The 22,041-nt window shown below is 35.6% G+C and overlaps 1 protein-coding gene across 4 annotated transcripts in view; it reads left to right on the top strand.

Annotated features, from left to right (window-relative positions):
* ARHGAP29 (Rho GTPase activating protein 29) overlaps positions 1–22,041 on the top strand; it is an 89,016-nt gene that overhangs the window by 18,659 nt on the left and 48,316 nt on the right. For all 4 annotated transcript variants that reach the window (XM_055401531.2, XM_055401532.2, XM_055401528.2 and 1 more), the window contains 2 exons: positions 2,664–2,900; positions 14,233–14,367. In XM_055401531.2, the coding sequence (XP_055257506.2) occupies positions 2,696–2,900; positions 14,233–14,367 (340 nt within the window). In that variant the 5' untranslated portion in view covers positions 2,664–2,695. The remainder of the gene's footprint in view (positions 1–2,663; positions 2,901–14,232; positions 14,368–22,041) is intronic.

The following is a 22,041-nucleotide window of genomic DNA, read 5'->3' as shown; positions in this document are numbered from 1 at the left end:
ATTTGCTATTCAAGATCCTGCAACAATCCAGACTTAACCATTTTATTTATATAAAAATTAATTGAAACTTTGTAAAATTATAAAGTTTATAAATTCATTATAAATTGCTTATTCATTATTATTCATTATTCATCCTGCACAATCATTACTTATTCAGACGGTTTTGAGTTTTTCATCCCTCATTCTGCTATAAGCAGAGAACACATGGTTAGCAAACATTGGTCATGATTTCCTTGAGATTATAGTCTGGATAGGGAAACATGAATCTTCTATGGGAACTTGGGTAAGTGCAGTGATGGAAAGCATAAGATGCTATAAAGCATCCAACAGGAAATTTTGTTCTAGTTTGGTGGCAGTGGTGTTTATGAGGCAGGGGAGGTCCAGGAAGGTTTCTTTGAACTGAGATCAGAATGAATAAACAAAGAGGAAGGAATAGTCCAGGCAAATAGAACTGTATGTAGACAGGACCCTGTTGAGTCCAACAATTGGTGTTTTTCAGGTTGTAGGGACAGAATCCATAGTAAGTCTGAGAGCAATTTGATGAGTTGCAACTGGCATTTTAAAAAACGAAATGGAACAGGAAAGAAAACATCTGAGTACATCACCTGGCTCCTTAGTCAGAATCTGTTTTATGTTTATGCGTTCCTGCATGTATACACCACACACAAACATAACATACTTAATGTGTATACTAACTCCTGATATAAAATTATTTCCCACTACAAGTCACGGTAAACAAATATTATTGGAAAAATGAGAAAGAGGTGTGTGGGTGGCCGGAGTGCTGAGAGTGTTGAGTAGGAATTTGACTTCAGATGTCATTGCAGAGATAGGTAGGAGGCACATCTCACGTTGAACCTTGTAATGCACGATAGCTTCTTATTGTCCTTTGGAAGAGTTTTGATCTGAGAAATAGCATGATGAGATTCATGTTTTGAAAATGAATACCTTTGTAATGAGACATTACCTATGGAATGAACAAGAATGAATGTGGAGAAATCATTAAGAAATTAGTAGCAGTAGCTCAGACAAGAAATCATGGTTATTCACCTAGTGTGGTAGTAGAGATAGAATTAGATAGAGTAAAAAACTGTAGATGGTGGTGGGGGGGTAATCTATGGAGTTGGGCGGAGTAAATGATACAATTTTATATCTTGCATGTAACCCAGAAATGAATATTACATAAAACTTTCTACTATAAATTTCACAGAAGTCCTCAGTCATTCTACCATTTTGAAAGTATCCAAATATCCAAGACAAAACATTTGGTAAATATTTCAATGCTAATGCTTGAGCTAATTTAATTCCTCTAGTCATTTCCTTTTTGATTTCAAGAGATATAAACAAAATTAGGACTTTTTATTCCAGGAAGATAAAATCTAAGAATGAAGCAGAAACACAGTAAGGTTTTCCTTGAGTTTCAACTGTGTACCAGGTTTAGGTGTTTTAAATGAAGTCTTATAATTTTGTGTTCCCTTTTAATCTTCACACAGCCTATAACCAAATTGTACAGGTTACTAACTATTCAGCTAGGATTCAAATCTCAGTCTTTCTCATAACAAAGATTGTGTTTTTATTATATCACCCTGAAATTACCAAAAATATTGCTCCAGTGATTATATATTTATTTGTTCAGTCCAAGTGTGTCGTCACTGACTCAAAGGACATGAGTTTGAATAAGCTGCAGGAGATGGTAAAGGACAAGGAAGCCTCATGTGCTGTAATCCATGGGGTAGCAAAGAGGTGGACACGACTGAGCAACTGAATAACAACAAAGTGTGTCAGATTTGTGGACATGCTTAGAACTTAATTTCAACAGAGAAATATTCTTGATGAAAAGTGATAATCCAGAGTGTGTGTGTGTATTGTTGTTCAGTCCATGGGGTCACAAAGAATCAGACATGATTGAGCCACTAACGCTTCACCAAAGTCAAGTAAGTAAGTAAGTGAAGTTGCTCAGTTGTGTCTGACTCTTTGCGACCCCATGGACTGTAGCCTACCAGGCTTCTGCATCAGTGGGATTTTCCAGGCAAGAATACTGGAGTGGGCTGCCATTTCCTTCTCCAGGAGATCTTCCCAACCCAGGGATTGAACCTGGGTCTCCCGCACTGCAGACAGACACTTTACCATCTGAGCCACTAGGGAAGCCCAGAAGAGATGATTAACAGTTTGTCAGGTCAAACATAGTAATGATGGAAGGGAGATTTTGAAAACAGGGCTTTCTATTTTCAAAGCTCATATTTCAGCTTTATTTTTGAAGGTGATATCATAGTGGGAGAATATGTTCTTCCACTAAGTGACATTTTGGAACAACTTTTATAGCTTAAAAAATTCTGTGGCCTAGGAATTAAGAGCATAGATTTTTGTCACAAGGCAGATGTGGTTTTAAGTACCAGTTCATTTATCAGCTGAGAGCTTAGACAAATCATTTAACCTCCAAATCACTTTCCTAACTTGGGAAGTGAGAATTTGCATATTATAGATTTGTCAAGATTATTGGCAGTTAATAAATGGAAGTTGCTATATTAGTATTACAGAGTTTATTGTTTTTTTTAAATAGAGTATTGAGGTGGGCTTTGAGCTGTTCGTGAAAACCTGGTGTTATAATGTACCTTGGTTAATGAAATATTTGCGTTTCTTTCTTTTTTTCTCCCCCACTTAAGGAATTCCATTTTTTTGACTGTTATGTGAAAGGATGATTGCTTACAAACAGAAAAAGACAAAGAAAAAACGTGTTTTGTCAACAGGCCAGCTCTCAACTGATATTACAACTTCTGAGATGGGGCTCAAGTCCATAAATTCCAATGCCATTTTGGATCCTGATTACATCAAGGAGTTGGTGAATGATATCAGGAAGTTCTCCCATATGTTACTATATTTGAAAGAAGCTATTCTTTCAGGTTTGTCAACTCTTTTTCCCTTAGCCTTCTTATTGGATGGTTTGTAACATCTTAAGTGGCAGTCTCACTTTCATATAAGTATGTACACAGTAGAAGAAGCAGAGAATTCTGCTTTAGCTATTTTATATATGTTTTGCCAAATGTTTGATGTTTACAGTGTAAACTATGTTATAATCAGATACAGTGCAATACATAGTAGAAAGCTTGGGAAGTGAGGGAACAAGACCCATTTGATATGGGAGATTTTTAGATACTTGGAATTTTAACCTTCTTGTTAATAGTAACAATGCACTGATTGGTCTTTAACAAGCACACTAATATTTTTAATTTACATTGTTAATGCATCTGCCTAGATTCAGTTTTCTATATTGTTCCTAAAACAGTCTAAAAAATCCTAAAAAATTTTTTCCTAAAAAAATCACTGATTTCAATGAATTTTTCCCTCAGAAGTCAAACTTAATTCTGTTTTGCTGTTCTCTTCCTCAACAGAGAGTCCCAGAATTTATTTTCTGTCTAGTTAGAAATGGATACTGGAGACTGAGACTTGATTGTCCTGAAATAAAGAGCTATATACAGCTGTACTTGATCTTAGTACCTGTCTTTCAACTTTCTGTGCCTCTTTTATGTCTAATTTTGATAGCAGTGGTAATTAATAATCATACAACTGATATTCTTTTGTAATAAGTAGCAGTTCAGTCCATATTCATAAAGGTATGTCTGGATGTAGAAAATTAAGTTTCCTGGTTATTTATATGAGACCTTCTGGGGTTTCATAGACATAAGATTTCAGTAAATATTTTATGTGAACATAAGTTAGATACTCATTTTCTGATATGCTTTCTGAAAAATAGAACCTAAAAAAACCCATGCCTTCTGTTTGTCATAAACACTGCTTTTAAGAGTTTATTTCTAACCTAACTGTAATTTGCCATTTGAAATGCCCAAAATACCTGGACTTGAATTGTAGCCTCAAAATTTTAGTATTGTATTTACCCTTAAATGACAATCACGTAAGTCATTCTTTTGAGACTATATATATGTTTTTAGAAAAGAATTTACCTACATTTCTGTTCATTTTAGTAGCTTAATTTTGAAATCTAACTTTGGATAATTAAATGGTAATAAAGTTATTTTGTTATTGTGGAAAGATATTCTAAATACATTAAGCATTATACCAGTAACAGATTCATTATTAAAATGACACATCTGCCATTTATTTAAAAAAATCTTAGCTATATAATAAAGGTTTGTTCTTAACTGGGTTTTAATTTTTTTTAATTTACATATAGTAAAATTTTTTCTTTTTGATGTAACTGGGTTAATTTTTAACTCAAAATTTATATTAATTGTCTAATCATTTAAGGTAAAATCTGATTTTATTTAATGTATCAATTAAAATAGTTTTCATTAATATAAATTTTTAGTTAGAATATCTGTTTTTGTTTTCCATAGGAAATTTTATATCATTTGGAATCTTTATCTTGCATGTTTATCCCTTGTTTCACAGATTTAAAGTGGTGGTAATTTAAAACAAGTTGGACCCACTCCTTATATCCATAATTTTTTTTAATAAGTTTTAATTTGTGAGTAGACAGTTCATAGGTTAGGAAGGAAGAGGATTGAAAGTTGATCCTAAGTAAGAAGAAAAGAGGAAATTAGTAATAAGATAGGAAAAGGAAACTACCTTTTGAGGTAAAAAGATGTATATGGAAATATATTTTTTTACAGAAATGTAATGTTAAAAATCCAACCAGTCCATTCTAAAGGAGATCAATTCTGGGTGTTCATTGGAAGGACTGATGCTAAAGCTGAAACTCCAATACTTTGGCCACCTCATGCGACAAGTTGACTCACTGGAAAAGACTCTGATGCTGGGAAAGATTGGGGGCGGGAGGAGAAGAGGACGACCGAGAATGAGATGGCTGGATGGCATCACCAACTCGATGGACATGAGTTTGAGTGAACTCTGGGAGTTGGTGATGGACAGGGAGGCCTGGCGTGCTGTGATTCATGGGGTCGCAAAGAGTCGGACACGACTGAGCGACTGAACTGAACTGAATGTTAAAAATCTGTAAGGATGTTGTTCTTTAAATAAGAAAACCAGTACTTCAAAATTTAGAACTTGAGTGTACTGCTAATAGTAAAAAGTTTTCCATTTATGGTTGGTAAATTAATGCAAAAAACCATCTTTTGGGTAACCAGCTCTCATTAGTAAGCAGTCGCCAGAGAATTTCCATGAATTTATCTTTGGATTGATTTTAATGCTTGATTCTTTAGTCAGAGTTAAAAGGATTTATGTGTGCCATCTCAAAATAAATCTTGGATTTAGCAAGAATTTATTTTCTCTGTCTTTGCATCATTGTTACCAAAATCTGGAAATATATTTTTTAGTTTATTTGAATTGATAGAACCTTTTTGTTTGTTGTTTTCCTTAAGGGAGTATGTATAAACAGTATAAATCAACCTTATTATAAATGACAAATGCCACATAATAAAATGTTTATTTAATTTTGATCATGATTTTCAGCTTGTTAGGGTGTCATGCTATTTATTTAATAGAATTATTGCAAAAATCACATGAGATATAATCTTCAGGAAAGCAGGTAAAAAGTTTGAATTCTGTAGCTGTCTAAGGTGGTTTAATATACATGTGTTAGTGGACTTAGACATGGTCACGCTTTTGTCTCTGAGCATTGAGAAATTTCCCTGGACTTCTGCTGTTCTGTGTAGTTGTAAACTGGCCAGACAACAAAGAGCTGTTCCATATTTTTCTTTTGGAGTGAAGAGACCATTGTCAGTATTTGATTGGTGGCTTTGCCACTATTTTGTCTTTTGCCTCCTCAAGAGGAGGGATGCCAAATTTTTGATATTGTTTATTACCTTTCAATTCATGTTGGTTGGCTATGAAAAAACTAAAAGTTGTCTTTTAAGAATGTAGCTGTGGATATGCAAATCACCTTTGGTGTTATCTGAATACCATTTTCTTTATGTACTTTACCTGTCATGAAGCAGTGGTGTGCAAAATCATGTAACTACTGCTTCAGGTGTTCAATCATGGTTAAGACTAGGTGTAAATTAATAGCTTTGTGATGGGTTTATAGCCACATTTCCCTTTCCTTGAACTAGTTATAGAGATTATTATAATTGTATATAATGCTTTACATTTTACAGAGTACTTTCACGTGCAAACAGTATTTAATCACACAGTCCCCACAAAGGCAGAGTTTAGCCCATTTCATAGACGAGTTGTATGTATAATTTAGATTATGTGATTTCATCACACTCTGATTGCTGATAAATAACTGCTATTTCATTTGGAACCTAGAGATCATGAATGCAGAATGGTGTGTCCTTTTCTCATGCTTTATTAGCTGCTTTACATGGCAGTATGATACTATAACGGAGAAGGCAATGGCACCCCACTCCAGTACTCTTGCCTGGAAAATCCCATGGACGATGGAGCCTGGTAGGCTGCAGTCCATGGGGTCGCGAAGAGTTGGACACAGCGAAGCGACTTCACTTTCACTTTCATGCATTGGAGAAGGAAATGGCAACCCACTCCAGTGTTCTTGCCTGGAGAATCCCAGGGACGGAGGAGGCTGGTGGGCTGCCGACTATGGAGTTGCACAGGGTTGGACATGACTGAAGCAACTTAGCAGCAGCAGCAACAGCAGCATGATACTGTAAAGACACTGCTCAGTTTTCATTATTTCTTTAACCAATTCTATTTTATGTGGTATTTATGTTGACTTGAAAGATACGGCTATTTAAATTTAATTAGAATTTAAAATTCAGCTCCTCAGTTGTAGTAACTGCTTCAAGTGCTTATTATCCATCTCTGATTAGTTGCTACCATTTTGGATGGTGAAGATATAAAAATTACCATCATTACAGAGATTTCTATTGGACAGTGATGGTATTAACGTTTGGTTTTCTTCAATCTCTGGAACACTGAGATGAATTTTTGAGCTATAAGTATTTTTTATTGTTATACCCTGAAAAGAAAACCTAGAAAAAGTTGTTACTGGAGCAAAATTTTACCTAGAAATAGGAATTCTTGGAATTCATTTGAATTCCCCTTCCTTAAATTGCCTTTGGGATGTGTAGCTTTCATGCAGTTCTTTGATTTGAACCAGCAGATCAATTTCTAAGCAATTTATACAAGTTGGTGAGATTGTAATAAGGGATGGCAGAAAGAGCTCAGGAAGAATCACACAATCTAGGGTCTAGGCCCAGTTCTGCTATTGACTAGTTTTGGAATATGGCTTAAGTCATTTAATACTTTGTTAAAAATGAGTTGCTTACACCAGATTCTATTGATATTATAATTCTGATTTAAAAATTGATTGGAGTTGGAAATTCTACAGCGTTCGGAATATTGACAGTTCAGAGCTGAAGAAGACAGCTAAGTATTTGTATTCAAACTATATAACACATTTTAGAGGACATCTGGCTCCCACCAATTTATAGGATTTTTTAATGTGAATTTTATGATAACTTTCTTAAATGTGATGTTAAGGAAAATTTCCCAAGTGAGGATGTTATGCTCATATTGCAGTAGGTGTTGATGAACTGATTACAGAAAATTGTTGTTCAGTCACCAAGTTGTATCTGACTTTTCATAGCCGCACAGACTGCAGTACATTAGGCTTCCCTGTCCCTCACCATTTCTTGGAGTTTGACCAAGTTCATGTAATGTCTGCCAAAGGACTGTTTGCCCCCTAACAGAGTTAAGATGTGTGTGCACTCTGTCTCTACTGTTTTTATTTACAAACAAAAGTAGAGAGCTTAATGTGGGAGATCATAGGATTGTGAACACGCTTGCTTTTGATATAGGGTAAGTGATAGTTTATTGATTCTCTGTCCACTACTTATTTCCAAGAGGAAGTTACCCTGTGAGTTGTTTTTTTTTTTTGGCTATGCAGGATCTTTTTTGCTACACAAGCTTTTATCTAGTTGACGTGAGTGGAGGCTGCTCTCTAGTTGTGGTGCACAGGCTTCTCATTGCTATGGCTTCTTGTTGCAGAGCATGGGCTTTAGGGTGCTCAGGCTTCAGTAGTTGTGGCATGTGGCCTCAGTAATTGTGGCTCCTGGGCGCTAGAGCACAGGCTCAATGGTTGTGGCACAGAGGCTTAGTTACTCTATGCATGTGGGATCTTCCTGGATCAGGGATCGAACCCATGTTTTCTGCATTGGCAGGCAAATTCTTTACCACTGAACCATCAGGGAAGCCCCCTTAGTCTTATGTAAGTAGCAGATGTGAAATTTGAAGTTTTAGATCTCTCTCCAGTGTCATTATGGTACATAATGAATAATTACAGGGCAAAATTTTCATCTTATGTTAAAATGCTGAAGGAACGCTGTTATACGTATATCCCCTGTGTTTAAATACAGCACTGCAGATTAATGTATGTGCAGTACCAATTCAAGTTTATGTTGCCCCATTGAGAAATAGTGTGTTCTGAATTCCAAAGATAAATGCTCTTCTAGTTTATGCAGTAACCTTAAACTCTCCCTTTGTGATACACCTTCTCCATTCCCAAGTGAACACCATGTGTAGAAGTTCGAAATTTGGAAATTTGAAAAAGTCCTAGGTTTTTAACTAGGCTAGAAAGAATAGTGCACATTGCTTACTTTGTCTAGTACCCAGTGCTTGGAAGTGTCCATTGCCATTATAACATACATTTGAAGAAAAAAATTGGCAGTTAATCTAATACTTCTTATAGATTTTTTGATTATGTAACTTTTTAAAAATGGATTTTAATAAAAGTTTATTATTGTGACAATGGTGCCCTGTTTTTCTGTGTTGTTTTTTAAATAGGTTAGGAAGGAAGATAAAACTTCATCATCAGTTTCAGATACAGTCCTCTAATTGTTAAAAATGATTTCTAGTTGAAGAGTGTGTCCCTTTTAATTTGTAAAATGTAACTGATCTCATAAGTGACAGCTTTTGATGAGTTCTGAGTCCTAAATTTAACAGAACAGTAGTCAGAAGTGGTATGTTAACATTCTAAAGCAAACTTTACCGAAAGAAGGAATTAAGTAAAAATTTTAATGTCATTAAATGCTATGTTCTGTTGTGAGAGGGAAGTTCTGTATAAACTTTCAAAATCTGAATTGAAATCTTATCTTGTGGATTACCCCATTTTTTATACAGGAGGATGTATAAATTTATTTAGGCAAATTACAATGAGTATTAATTTTACCATTGTTGGCTGGTATTTTACTTTCAACCTTTATAGTGTGCAAGAAATTTTGTGAAATACTGGAAACATAAGTTGCTAGTCCTCCCATTGTGTTTTTCAGAAGTAAACCTCTCTAGAAGTGATTTCTAATCGTTATTGTTTAGGAAAAGCTAATATGGATGTTAATAGGTTATGGCTTAGTGTCTAGAAGGTACAAAACTAGCTCATTTATTACGCATGTGCCAGCTTTAGGAGATTGCTTTCCTCTTCTGTGCTTACCTAGTATGGCTTACATAATTTAACCTCATTTGTAATAGTAACTGGCAAATTCAACTGGAAGTTGAAGCCTGTTAAATCAGATTGCAGAGTATACCTGTCATTAAGCTATAACTTTTTTAACCATGTTGATTGTCATGGTGACTAAGAAAATAAATTCTAGAGCCAGAGCCCTCAGGTGGAATTCTCATTCTGCCACTATTTGTATATAACCCTGGGCAAGTTACCAGAATTCTCTTCCTCAGTTTCACATCTCCTAAAATAAGATAGTAGTACCTACATTATTGGGTCATTATGAAAATTAAATGAGTTCATACTTCATAGATGTAAGGCTCATAGAATAAGCCTTTTAAAATGTCAACTATAGCTATTTTTACAATCCCCAAGTGACTGGATAATGAAAGTTGCTGTTAAGCCTTCACTTTTATCCTGTAAATTCAGAAGTCATTATAGAAAACACAAAAATGAGTTTCCTTGTGATAAGTTCTGAAAACTTTCCCCCTCCTCCTTGTTCTCATTTCTTTCCCAGAGAGGTTAAACTAAATTAATAAGACTGAGTTTAAAAATTGTCAGTTTTTATTTTTTTAAATCAAGGAAAACACCATGGCCTTTTCACTTATTTATTTACCTAAGTATTTCCATGAAGTGTTTGCAATATAAACACTGTGGTATTGTGTTAATGCATGAGAACCAAAAAGTGGAACTGGCTAATCTGTTCTCACTTGATAAGCGGAGTGAAGCAGAAAATAAATGGCACAAATGAAAGAAACAAATTAAAATTCAGATTGCCATATAGGGATGGTAGATAAGCAAATGTTGGGATACAGGAGTTTTACTCTTTTCTACAGCTAGTATTAAAACGGATTGAACCTTATAATATTTGCATATTATAATTAATGCCTTTGTACTATACTTTAAATTTTATTACATTTACAGTATGGCCACTATAAAACTTAAAAATTATCTTGTAATTATATGACTCAATTAAATACTATAATTTACTTGGTAGGTATAGAAATATTTTTATAAAATATATTCTTAATTATGATTTTATTTCTAAGTGGTTTACTAATTTAGATTTTATGTATAAAATTAAATTGAAATTTAACTTTAATATCTCTTCTTCATTAAAATATTGTGGAAACCTACTGTAATTTTTTACTGAGTGTAATTCTGTGTGGGACACATCTGTTTTCAAAGGTATTTAGTTTGAATGGCTTTCAGATTTAATAGTAATAATAATTTGCATATATTAGGACTATAAAGCACTTTTGTTTCTGTCAATTTATTTGATATTCACAACAAAGTTATATGGTAACTTGAATGAATTGATGATGAATCTGAGGTTAGAGAAACTGAGTTTTGTATATGGTCATTTCAAGGAAGTGGCAGATTAAGCACTGGAATGGAAGTTTGATTTAAATCTATTGTTTTCTACCATACCAATCACCCGCAGACCTTTCTTCTGTATTGAAAAAAAAGTAAAAGTAGTTTACTTGTGTCCAGCTCTTTGCCATGTACTACCCATAGACTGTAGTCTGCCAGACTCCTCTGTCCATGGAATTCTCCAGGCAAGAATGCTGGAGTGGGTTGCCATTCCGTTCTCCAGGGGAATCTTCCCAACCCAGGGATCCAACTCAGGTCTCCCGCGTTGCAGGCAGATTCTTTACCATCTGAGCCACCAGGGAAGCCACTGGGGAAGAACAATTACTGTCTTTTTTTTGCTTGGCTTATTATTGCTGCTTTTGGTGGTTTGGAGATATTTAGTGTTGGTGAAGGAGCTGCCTACACGTAAAACTTTCTGAAAAAATTAAAGTTCAAGAAGCATTTGCTTCATAAAAATAATTTGAGATAGCTTTATTCTCCTATAACGAAGAAGAACATTGGAACATTTTTTAAAGTTATAAAACATAATTAAGGGCTTGCTATTTTATAACATCCCAGCTGAAATATTATCAGAATATTCTCATGTCCTAGTAGTTATAGTTAAACTCATCTACTCAAATACATAGGGGAGTTTATGAGTCTTTGTGCGTAAAGCTTTTTAAATTATCATGTTCATTTCCATTGATTTATATACTTCAGAGTTGTGTTCAGTCACAGAAAATAGGAATTGTTTATAGAGTAATTTGAGGTATTTCTGAAATTTCTTACTGAATTACTCAGTTACTGTCTTTCTGTATTTTGCTTTAAAACAACTTCAATATCTGTTTATAAGGGCTTCCTTGTAGGAAAAAAGGAATTTCAAATTGGTAGAACATCTATGTTGACAATTATTGGAATGTTCTGCAGTGATTTTTAAGAAAAATTATAGCAGTGATTCTCAGGCCCCTCTATGCTGTTAAAAATTATTGAGAATCCTGAAGAGTTTTTGTTTCTGTGGGCTGTGACTGTTACTATATACTGTAAACTCAGAACATTGAAAAATATTTAATAATATGTTTTTAAAACATGAAACACTAATAATTTTGAAATATATTAATAAGCATGATAAATTTGAAATATATTTATTTCCACATAGTTAATTTCCTTGACTCTGAGAAAGCCAAAATTTATTACCTTGGTTTATTTAGGCATTTAAACCATTAGTGTTTTGTGCATACGTGCTAAGTTGCCTCAGTTATATCCGACTCTTTGTGACCCTTTGGACTGTAGCCGACCAGGCTCCTCTGTCCGTGGAGATTCCTGGAGTGGGTTGCCATTTCCTTCTCTGGGGGTCTTCCTGACTTAGGGACTGAATTCTGATCTCCTGCATCGGCAGCAGGTTCTTTACCACTAGCGTCACCTGAGAAGCCTTCTTGTTTAATATCCAATATTCATTTTGAATATTGAGGATTGTTGTTGACCCACAAAGATCAAGCTCTTTTTCCTGAGACCTCAAAATAAGGCAAAGTATTTTTACTTACTGTTTCCTAAGTATGTTAATATCTGTAGAAATTAATATGAAACAGCACAGTAGGGGATAGAAATGACTGGCTTTCCTTTCTCTCTTTTTTTCTGGGGTGGGGGGAGTGCCATGCTGGCTCCCACCATCCACCATCCAGTTATGCAGTTGTTCACTTTAAGGGTACATGTAGAGCAATATCAGTATTGTTAACCTGAAGTTTCATTGAAAACTTTATCAACTAGAGTCCAGTGCTTATGTGCATTTCCTTTGCCTTTAACGTTATACACTCCATTCATTTCCAAAGCTACTTAAGCCAGCACCTAATCTCTTGGGTTTATCTATATTAAAATTTTTGGATGAATGAGTGGAATTTTTACTGAAGGCACTCTATTCTCTCTCCTTCCATCACTACCTGAACTATTCTTCTTTACCTCTACCTGGGATACTTTTTGCCCTAATATACTCAGCTCCCCACCTTGCCTACCCCTTTTATACTACTTATTTCTCACTCTTGATAATCTATCAAATAGTAGATAATAGTAGAATTTTGTTTTTTCATCCTGTAGATTTTCTTTCTAGTGGCTGTCTTTTAATGTTTCTGGGAAATTTGCATGATTATAAAACATGCCTTTAAAAATGTTTTTTAAAGCTTTTAATATTTCAATAGGGAGACAGTATAATGTTAAGAGCTTAGCTTTTAGAATTATACAACCCGGGTTCAAATTCTGACTTGGTGAACCTAGATATGCTTCAGTTCTCTCGTATGTACAATGGAAATTTTTAAAATTATCTACCTAATAGAATTTATATGAAAATTAAATGAGGTGATAGGCTTTAAGTGCTTTTAACAGTGCCTAGCATATAAGGAAGCATTTAATAAATGTGCCATTATTAAACACTAGTGCTATATATATAAAGTTATAGAAATGAACATTACATCAGAGTATTGTATTTCAGGTGGTTGTCTTTTCAAAGTTTTGAGGATTACTTCAGGGGTTTTAAAGGTTAGAGTGACTATACTTTCTGGTTTGCCAGGAATGGTGATCCAGAAACATGCCTGTTTACTGGAAAGTGCCCCGCTTTTCACTTGCTAGAGTATTTTGGTTTGAAAGATAAATTATATGGTCACCTTATTTCCAGGGGTTATAAAAGGTTGTCTCTATGTCTTTGACCAGGGCTACTATAAATGTCAGAGTAGGCAGGTGGGCGCTGGGAAGGAAGCATGCCTAAAAGAGAGCGGTGCTGCTCTGTTTCAGCTGCTTGTGGCCAAGGAGGACATGGGCCTGGTATAACCAGATTTTGATTTTTCAAGAGCAGGCATAAATCTGGAGTTCTTGTAATGATCCCCCAGTTTTTCATCATTGGCAGTTAATTCAGTTTTTCTAAAAGTATAAAATTTCACTGAACCATATAAAGATCTATGCATTTTATTGTATGTAAATTGTATCAGTTTTAAAAATACATAGGCAAGATGGTGGTACTTATATAAGTGCCTGTGAGTTGCTCATTTCTGATATCTGATAATAGCTTAATGAAGAGTCAATTCTTATGTGATAACTTAACATGTAAGTGCCATTTAATACGAGTTAATATTTCAGACATTTATAGGGCTTTAACTGTTACCATATGTATTAAAAAGTGTATTAATAGTAAAAACTGTAAGATAGGAAAAACTTACAAAGTTGCCTCAAGGGAAATCAGGAGAGCACATTTAGACTGAGAAAACTGCAAAAGGTAGTGCCTAAGTTGACTCTATGAGTGCCTTTGAAATCTTTAGTGAATTAAAATGATTATGGATTTTTTGAAGGCTGAATGAGTTACATGTAATTGCAGTGGTGAAAATAAAAGTGAACATACTGTAGGCAAAAATTTTGGAGCCACAGCTTCTGCTTGAAATGTGCTCCCAAGTGGTCTTTCATGGTTTATTTAGACTCTTGTAACATGGTTTGGGAAACAAATTAAAATTTTTTTTTTTTCCTTTAAGAGTGTTTTAAAGAAGTCATTCATATACGTCTGGATGAACTTCTTCGTGTTTTAAAGTCTGTAATGAATAAACATCAGAACCTCAATTCTGTCGATCTTCAAAATGCTGCAGAACTGCTTACCACAAAAGTGAAAGGTAAGAAAGATGATATTAACCGTGGGTTGGCATGAGAAAAAAGGATCCACATGGTACATTTTGGTTCAAAATGTCTGTGGAGCCATCTCTCATGGCGCCTGTATGATGTGTATCAGTAGGAGTCATACACACTTTGATATTTAAATACTCCTAAGCTACCCTGGAGAAGGGAATGGCAATCCACTCCAGTGTTCTTGCCTGGAGAATTCCATGGACAGAGGAACCTGGTGGGCTACAGTCCATGGAGTTGCAAAGAGTCAGACGTGTCTGAGCAACTAACACACTAAGTCACACCTAAAACTCTCTTTGTCTTAAAAATTAAACTTTATTTGGCAGGAAACACTCTAAAAATACTAAGTGAAATTAACTAAACAACTGATGTTTAAAATTTTTGAGTTTTTTGAAAGTATGCTCTTTTGAAATAAGTTATTGGTGCACAAAAAGTCTTTGTTATCTAAGGACAATTGATGCTGGAAAATGGCCATTTGTAGTGACTCCACTTAAAGGAGGGAAACAAATGGAAAAAAAGTAGACTTAATTGGTACCTTATTGTAAAATGTGGATAAATGAAACTAAAATTGTAGAGTAAGTTTATCATATATGTGTATATAAGTGTGTGTGTATATATTACATGTGCTAAAAGAAATAAGAATTAGGACATTATCCTTTGATGAAATAATCTGGACCAAAAATTGTTAAAATCTATTTTTCTAGGCTGCATTATATAAAGATTGAGAAAAATGAGACTAGAGACAAAGGAGTTCAGTTAGGAGATTATTGGAAATAATGGGCTAGATGAGGGTTGACGGTCTGAGCTAAGGCAGAAGCTGCGGTGTGGCAGAAGTAGAGTGTGGCTGTTACAGAAGAGAAGATGGCTGATGATTTGATGCAACATCGGACAGGTTGAGTGTTAGGGATTAAGCTGAAGTTTGACGTTGAAGATGTAGTGGACTTGGATTGTTGTTGAGCTCTGAGTGGTGATGGAAGAGGGTGACACCAACTCAGAGTGCAGACTGAGTGTGAGATCCCAGGGACAGAGCGCTGAGAAACATGGAAGCAGGCAGATTACCTGGAGAAAGATGCTACGGAATTTAAAAATGTTAGATTCTAAGAAGTGATTGTCAGTGTTAAATGTTAACCTGATAGGTAATGTGAATTCAAATCGTTTAACAATTTAGTTTAACAATAGTTTAACTCACTAAAAGCGAGTCACCATGGCTTGAGTAATGAAATGAGAGGCTTTTTTGGGGAGAGGGATTACCTGTTCTGAGTCTCAAAGGTCAGGTGAACATTAACTGGGCTAGGGCAGGGATTGGAACTGCAATTCTGGATGCTTGTAGAACTCTGGATGTGAAGAACATGATGTGATTGATGTGGAGAGGGCAAAGGGCAAGTGTCAATGGATTAGGCAGGAAGAGAAAATAAAAACCTTGTCGATACAATATAGTCCATGTACTTAAGAACTGCCTTCCCTACTTTTGATGTAGATTTATCCTGTTTGTGTGGTTCTCTTTTTTTCTTTATTTCAAGCACTGGAAAAATATAGATGGTTTCAAAGTGGATAGCTTCTGTTGTGACTCTTAAAAATGCTTAGTAACCAAATTTGTTTTAAAATAAATTGTTTATAAGCGCAATTTAATGTAAGTTAGAGTAATTTGTGTCTATAGATAGTAAAATTTCCATGCTTGAAAATACGGACCACAGTTCATTCAATTGTTGTCAGTAGCTATTGTGTGTAGTCAGGATGTCCTGGGGAAGGAGGGTGTCTGTGTATGGTTGATGTCCACATTCCAGAAACAGACTTAAAGAAAGTGACCTCTCCACTGCTTTACAGATCTTTTTCCTTTGAGGTAAAGCAATTTTTTGAGTATTATTTCCCTCTAAGAGTGTCTTTACCCTTGGAATTATTATTACAGTCTTACTTTTGTGTTGGATGAAATTTAGAAGATTACTTTGTTGTTGGGGAATTTATTGATTCAGTAGGACTCCATGATGCTAGAAAACTAAAAATTGTGTTTTCTTTGGGGTAAGTTTTAAGTTTCTAAATGACCCCCCTGATCTTATTGTTGAGGCCATCTAAAAATGTCATTATACCTAAAATGAAAAATATTTAGTAACCTAGAAAATTGATGTCAAATTAGAACTTATTTAATTCTTTCATTTAATCTTAATTTAGTTTTCAAACCCTGGAAACGCCAGGGTTTGAAGTGTAGAAACCATTTTTGAATATCGTTGTGTTGTTTAGTTGTTCAATGGTGTCTGACTTCTTTGTGACCCCATGAACTGTAGCATGCCAGGCTCCTCTGTTCATGGAATTTTCCAGGCAAGAACACTGGAGTGGGTTGCCATTTCCTCCTCCAGGGGATCTTCCCGATCCAGGGATTGAACCCCAGTCTCCTGCTTGGCAGGAGGATTCTTTACTTTTGAGCCACCTGGAAAGGCCTAAAGACAGTTAGATCAGGGAGGTATAATTTTGTTTGTGCTGCTCAGGGTGTGAATGCATGAAATCTATGCACTTCCTATGCATAGTAATAACAGTTGCATTGGAATAAAATTGAAATCCTTTAACTTCTCTTATTTTTTATTTTAAATGTGGAATTTACCTTTTAATAACCTTAAAAGAAAAATCCTTAGCTTTTCCCCATTCATTCTAATAGTGGTTTGTATTTCCTGTGTCTTCTTGTTTCCAAGCAGGGAGCTCAGTCTGACATTTGCAATGTGGTAAGAGAGGTACAGCTTACTTGTGAAGTAGATGAAGACGTCGTAGCACTCAGTACTTTATTGTGTATGTAGTAGTTGTGTTTTCATCATTTGCAAGCATTTTGGTAAACCTCATTTGTAATATGAAAGGACCATTTTTAAGGTTTTTCATGATCTGTATTTTGCCCTATATTTAAAAATTGGCAAATGAAAAAGAAAAATAAGTTTTAATTATGTATCCAAAATTGTAGAAGCCTCACATGTTTTCTTTTTTTTGAAACTTTATTTTTTAATAGGCAATTCATTCACATGATTCATAGTGCAAACAGTATAAAAAGGTATTCCATCAGTGAAGTGTCTTTCTACCTCAGACCTTAGCTACCCATTCCTTTCCCTAGATAAGCAACAACTGTTACTGGTGTTTTATGTATCTTTCTGGAGACATTTACATATACAGAAGCAAATACAATATGTTCTCTTTCTTATGCAAAGGGTAACGTTCTGCTCTTTGCTCCTTGTTCTGAGTTCAGTTCACTCACTCAGTCGTGTCCGACTCTTTGTGACCCGTGAATCACAGCACACCAGGCCTCCCTGTCCATCACCAACTCCCAGAGTTCACTCAAACTCATGTCCATCGAGTCGGTGATGCCATCCAGCCATCTCATTCTCTGTCATCCCCTTCTCCTCCCGCCCCCAATCCTTCCCAGCATCAGAGTCTTTTCCAGTGAGTAAACTTGTCGCATGAGGTGGCCAAAATATTGGAGTTTCAGCCTCAGCATCAGTCCTTCCAATGAACACCCAGGACTGATCTCCTTTAGAATGGACTGGTTGAATCTCCTTGCAGTCCAAGGGACTCTCAAGAGTCTTCTCCAGCACCACAGTTCAAAAGCATCAGTTCTTCGGCGATCAGCTTTCTTCACAGTCCAACTCTCACATCCATACATGACCACGGGAAAAACCATAGCCTTGACGAGACGGACCTTGGTTGACAAAGTAATGTCTCTGCTTTTTAATATGCTATCTAGATTGGTCATAACTTTCCTTCCAAGGAGTAAGCGTCTTTTAATTTCATGGCTGCAATCAGCATCCACAGTGATTTTGGAGCCCAAAAAAATAAAGTCTGACACTGTTTCCACTGTTTTTCCATCTATTTCCCATGAGGTGATGGGACCAGATGCCATGATCTTTGTTTTCTGAATGTTGAGCTTCAAGCCAACTTTTTCATTCTCCTCTTTCACTTTCATCAAGAGGCTTTTTAGTTCCTCTTCACTTTCTGCCATAAGGGTGGTGTCATCTGCATATCTGAGATTATTGATATTTCCCCTGGCAATCTTGATTCCAGCTTGTGCTTCTTCCTGCCCAGTGTTGCTCATGATGTACTCAGCATAGAAGTTAAATAAGCAGGGTGACAATATACAGCCTTGACGTACTCCTTTTCCTATTTGGAACCAGTCTGTTGTTCCATGTCCAGTTCTAACTGTCAGATGGTCAACACTGAAATCAGATTGATTATATTCTTTGCAGCCAAATATGGAGAAGCTCTATACAGTTAGCAGAAACAAGACCAGGAGCTGACTGTGGCTCAGATCATGAACTCCTTATTGCCAAATTCAGACTTAAATTGAAGAAAGTAGGGAAAACCACTAGACCATTCAGATATGACCTGTATCAAATCCCTTATGATTATACAGTGGAAGTGAGAAATAGGTTTAAGGGACTAGATCTGATAGATAGAGTGCCTGATGAACTATGGACAGAGGTTCGTGACATTGTTCTGAGTTATCTATGTATAAAAGGTCTTCTTTTGCTGTTATTTGTTTTTTCAAAGCTGCATGATATTCTGTTATATTGTTGTACTATAATTAGTTCAACCAGTTCACTACTAATACAAGTTTGGATTGTTTCCAATTTTTTAATTACAAACAACACTTCAGTGAATAGCTTGTGTATATTCCTAGGTGGGTACTTACTAGAACAGAGCACATGTGCATATGTTTTTTGTATTGCTAACATCCTCCATAGAGTTTCTGTCCTGAAAGTCATGCTGAAGAAGCTAATTTCATACACCTTTGCCAACAGAGCTGGTGACCAGACTTTGTTATCCAGTCTGGTACCAAAAACTGGTATCTCATGTAGATTTGATTTGCATTTCCCTCATTTTGGGTATAGTTGAGTATCTTTTCATATGTTTCAGAGCCATTTGCACATCATTTTATGTGACTTGACTGTTGATTCAAATTTTTTTCTTGATAGTCTTTTTTTAGTACTGATTTATAGAAACTCTGTATAAGTGAAATTAGTCCTTAATCTTTGATATAAGTTGCAGGTTTTTCTTTAGTTTTAATCTTTTGAGTTGCTTATTTTATTTTGCATCTATATCTCAATCTTTTGTATGTTTTTTGAGTATACAGGAAGGATTTCCCTGCTTGGAGATTATAATAGCATTCGCCATTGTTTTTTCTTCTGATGTTTTCATGGTGTTATTTATTAAATTTAAATCTTTGGTACATTCTGGAGTATCTATGTTTCTATCTAGTTTATTGAATAGTTCCTATTTTCCCCATTGGTTTCAGATGCCATCTTTATCATAAATACACTGCATTGTCACTTACATTTAATATCTATTTCTAGCGTTTATTCTCTCCCCTTGATTTGTTTAGTTTTGTGTCAATACCTTATTGTCTCCATTGTTTTATAGTGTTTTAGTGTCTGGTGGGGTAGCTCCTCTTTCCAATACTCTTTTTGTTCAGGATTTTATTTTTCCATAAGCACTTTTCCATTGATTTGTCCTAGTTCCAAAAAATATGTGCTAGTATTTTGAAGGTGATATTAATTAAATTTAAATCAATTTATAATTAAGTCTATAAACATAGATTATAGTTAATTTATAATTAAGTTTATAAATAAAATTAAGAAGCAATTTGTATACTCAGCATTTCTGAGAATATAGGATGCATGTAAGTTCTTCAAGTTGCCTTTTGTTTCTCAGAAGCAATGTGAAGTTTTCATTTTATAAATCTTGTAGCTTTTGGTTTGTGTTTTTGCAATTTTCCCCATGCACATGGTGAAAATTTTCTTCCATTGTATCTTTTAATTCAGCTGTTTTCAAACTTTGGCCTCTGATTTATGACATCACATTAATGAATCGTAGCCAGGATTTTTAAAATATGAAAGAGAATAGAAAAGAAGTTTAAGACTTAAGGATTTTTCTGAAACTTTAAAGGTTTTATATAGCTGTATATATAGTTATTGAGAGTAACTGTTGAGAGGGTATATAGTATTGTACCGGAAGGAGATCCAACCAGTCCATTCTAAGGGAGATCGATCCTGGGTGTTCATTGGAAGGACTGATGCTAAAGCTGAAACTCCAATACTTTGGCCACCTCATGTGACGAGTTGACTCACTGGAAAAGACTCTGATGCTGGGAAAGGTTGGGGGCGGGAGGAGAAGGGGACGACCGAGAATGAGATGGCTGGATGGCATCACCGACTCGATGGACATGAGTTTGAGTGAGCTCCGGGAGTTGGTGATGGACAGGGAGGCCTGGCATGCTGTGATTCATGGGGTCGCGGAGAGTCGGACATGACTGAGCGACTGAACTGACTGAACTGACTGACAATATGTTTATGGTATACTTAGTCATGATGTGATGTGTATTTTTTACCAGAGGTTGGTTATTGTAAAATTATTTGAAAGTTGCTGTTCTAGTAGAGTATATGTATGAAAACTATTCATGTGTTTTCTTAAAGAGATACTAAATGTGTTTTAGTGCTCATTGTTGTGACTTAATAGGGAACCCAAAGGAGATATTTAAACTTTGCCCAAATTTTTTTAAATTTGATTTTGAAGGTCAGCTAATAGAGAGGAGAGAGTGGAGACAGAGAGGCTAATTAATTAGCAGGTTGTTAAATAGTCCAGACTAGAAGTAAAATGTCGTCTTTGAACTAAGTCAGTGTCAGTGGGAATGGGATGGAAAGAAAAAAAACTTTAGAGGCATTTTGGAAGCAAAACGAACGAGCTGGGAAATGTATGGAAAAGAGTAGACTTGAGGGGCAGAGCATGTGACAAGGTGAGGGTTTGGTTTCGTACATGCTGAGATTGCAGTGCTGGTGGGTAAAGACCAGAAAGGAAGGGGAGGAACATATCAAACAGACCAATGGAGCTCAGAGGGGAAACCTAGACAGGCAGTTTGAGGATATTTCCTTAAAGATACTGAAAATGGGTGAGATTCTGTGGGGATAATGTATAGAGAAAAAGGCCAAGGTGAGAACTGCGGACTGAGTGGAAACGTATGAAGCACAAATTGTCTACAGACAGATGAAGAACATGAGGGTGCTTAGATTTACTAAATACCAAGTTCCCCACCTTAGGTGCTTTACATTTGTTTTCTTAGTTCCTTTCATTTTACATATGAGAAATTGTAACACACCATTTTACATATGGAGAAATTGAAGTTAGGTGATGTATCCAGAGTAAAATAGGAAGTGATATGGGTCAGATTTAAACTCAGGTTTGATCCTCTGAAGCTTTGCTTCCTCTCAATTCAGTTCAGTCGCTCAGTCATGTCCGACTCTCTGCGACCCCATGAATGACAGCACACCAGCCCTCCTTGTCCATCACCAACTCCCAGAGTTCACCCAAACTCATGTCCATCGAGCTGGTGATGCCATCCAGCCCTCTCATTCTCTGTCGTCCCCGTCTCCTCCCGCCCCCAACCCCTCCCAGCATCAGAGTCTTTTCCAGTGCCTCTAGTTAACTATAATGTATTGCTTCTAAGCGAAATGCTTCAAGACAGATGAAAGTGGTTAATACTTGTAGTAATAATATCTGACATAATATATTGAGGATGTACTTACTGTTAAGCTCTTTACATGGATTACCCATTAATCTCTATAGGAAATTATTATATCAGCTCCTCTTTTGCAGATAAGAAAGCTGGGTCATAGAGAGATTTGTCCAAAGTTACATATGTA

The sequence above is a fragment of the Moschus berezovskii genome, chromosome 4 (assembly GCF_049115385.1).
Source record: "Moschus berezovskii isolate FMDL1 chromosome 4, NW_MosBer_1.0, whole genome shotgun sequence".
Taxonomy (NCBI): Eukaryota; Metazoa; Chordata; class Mammalia; order Artiodactyla; family Moschidae; genus Moschus; species Moschus berezovskii.
This window is presented reverse-complemented; position numbering and strand designations above follow the sequence as displayed.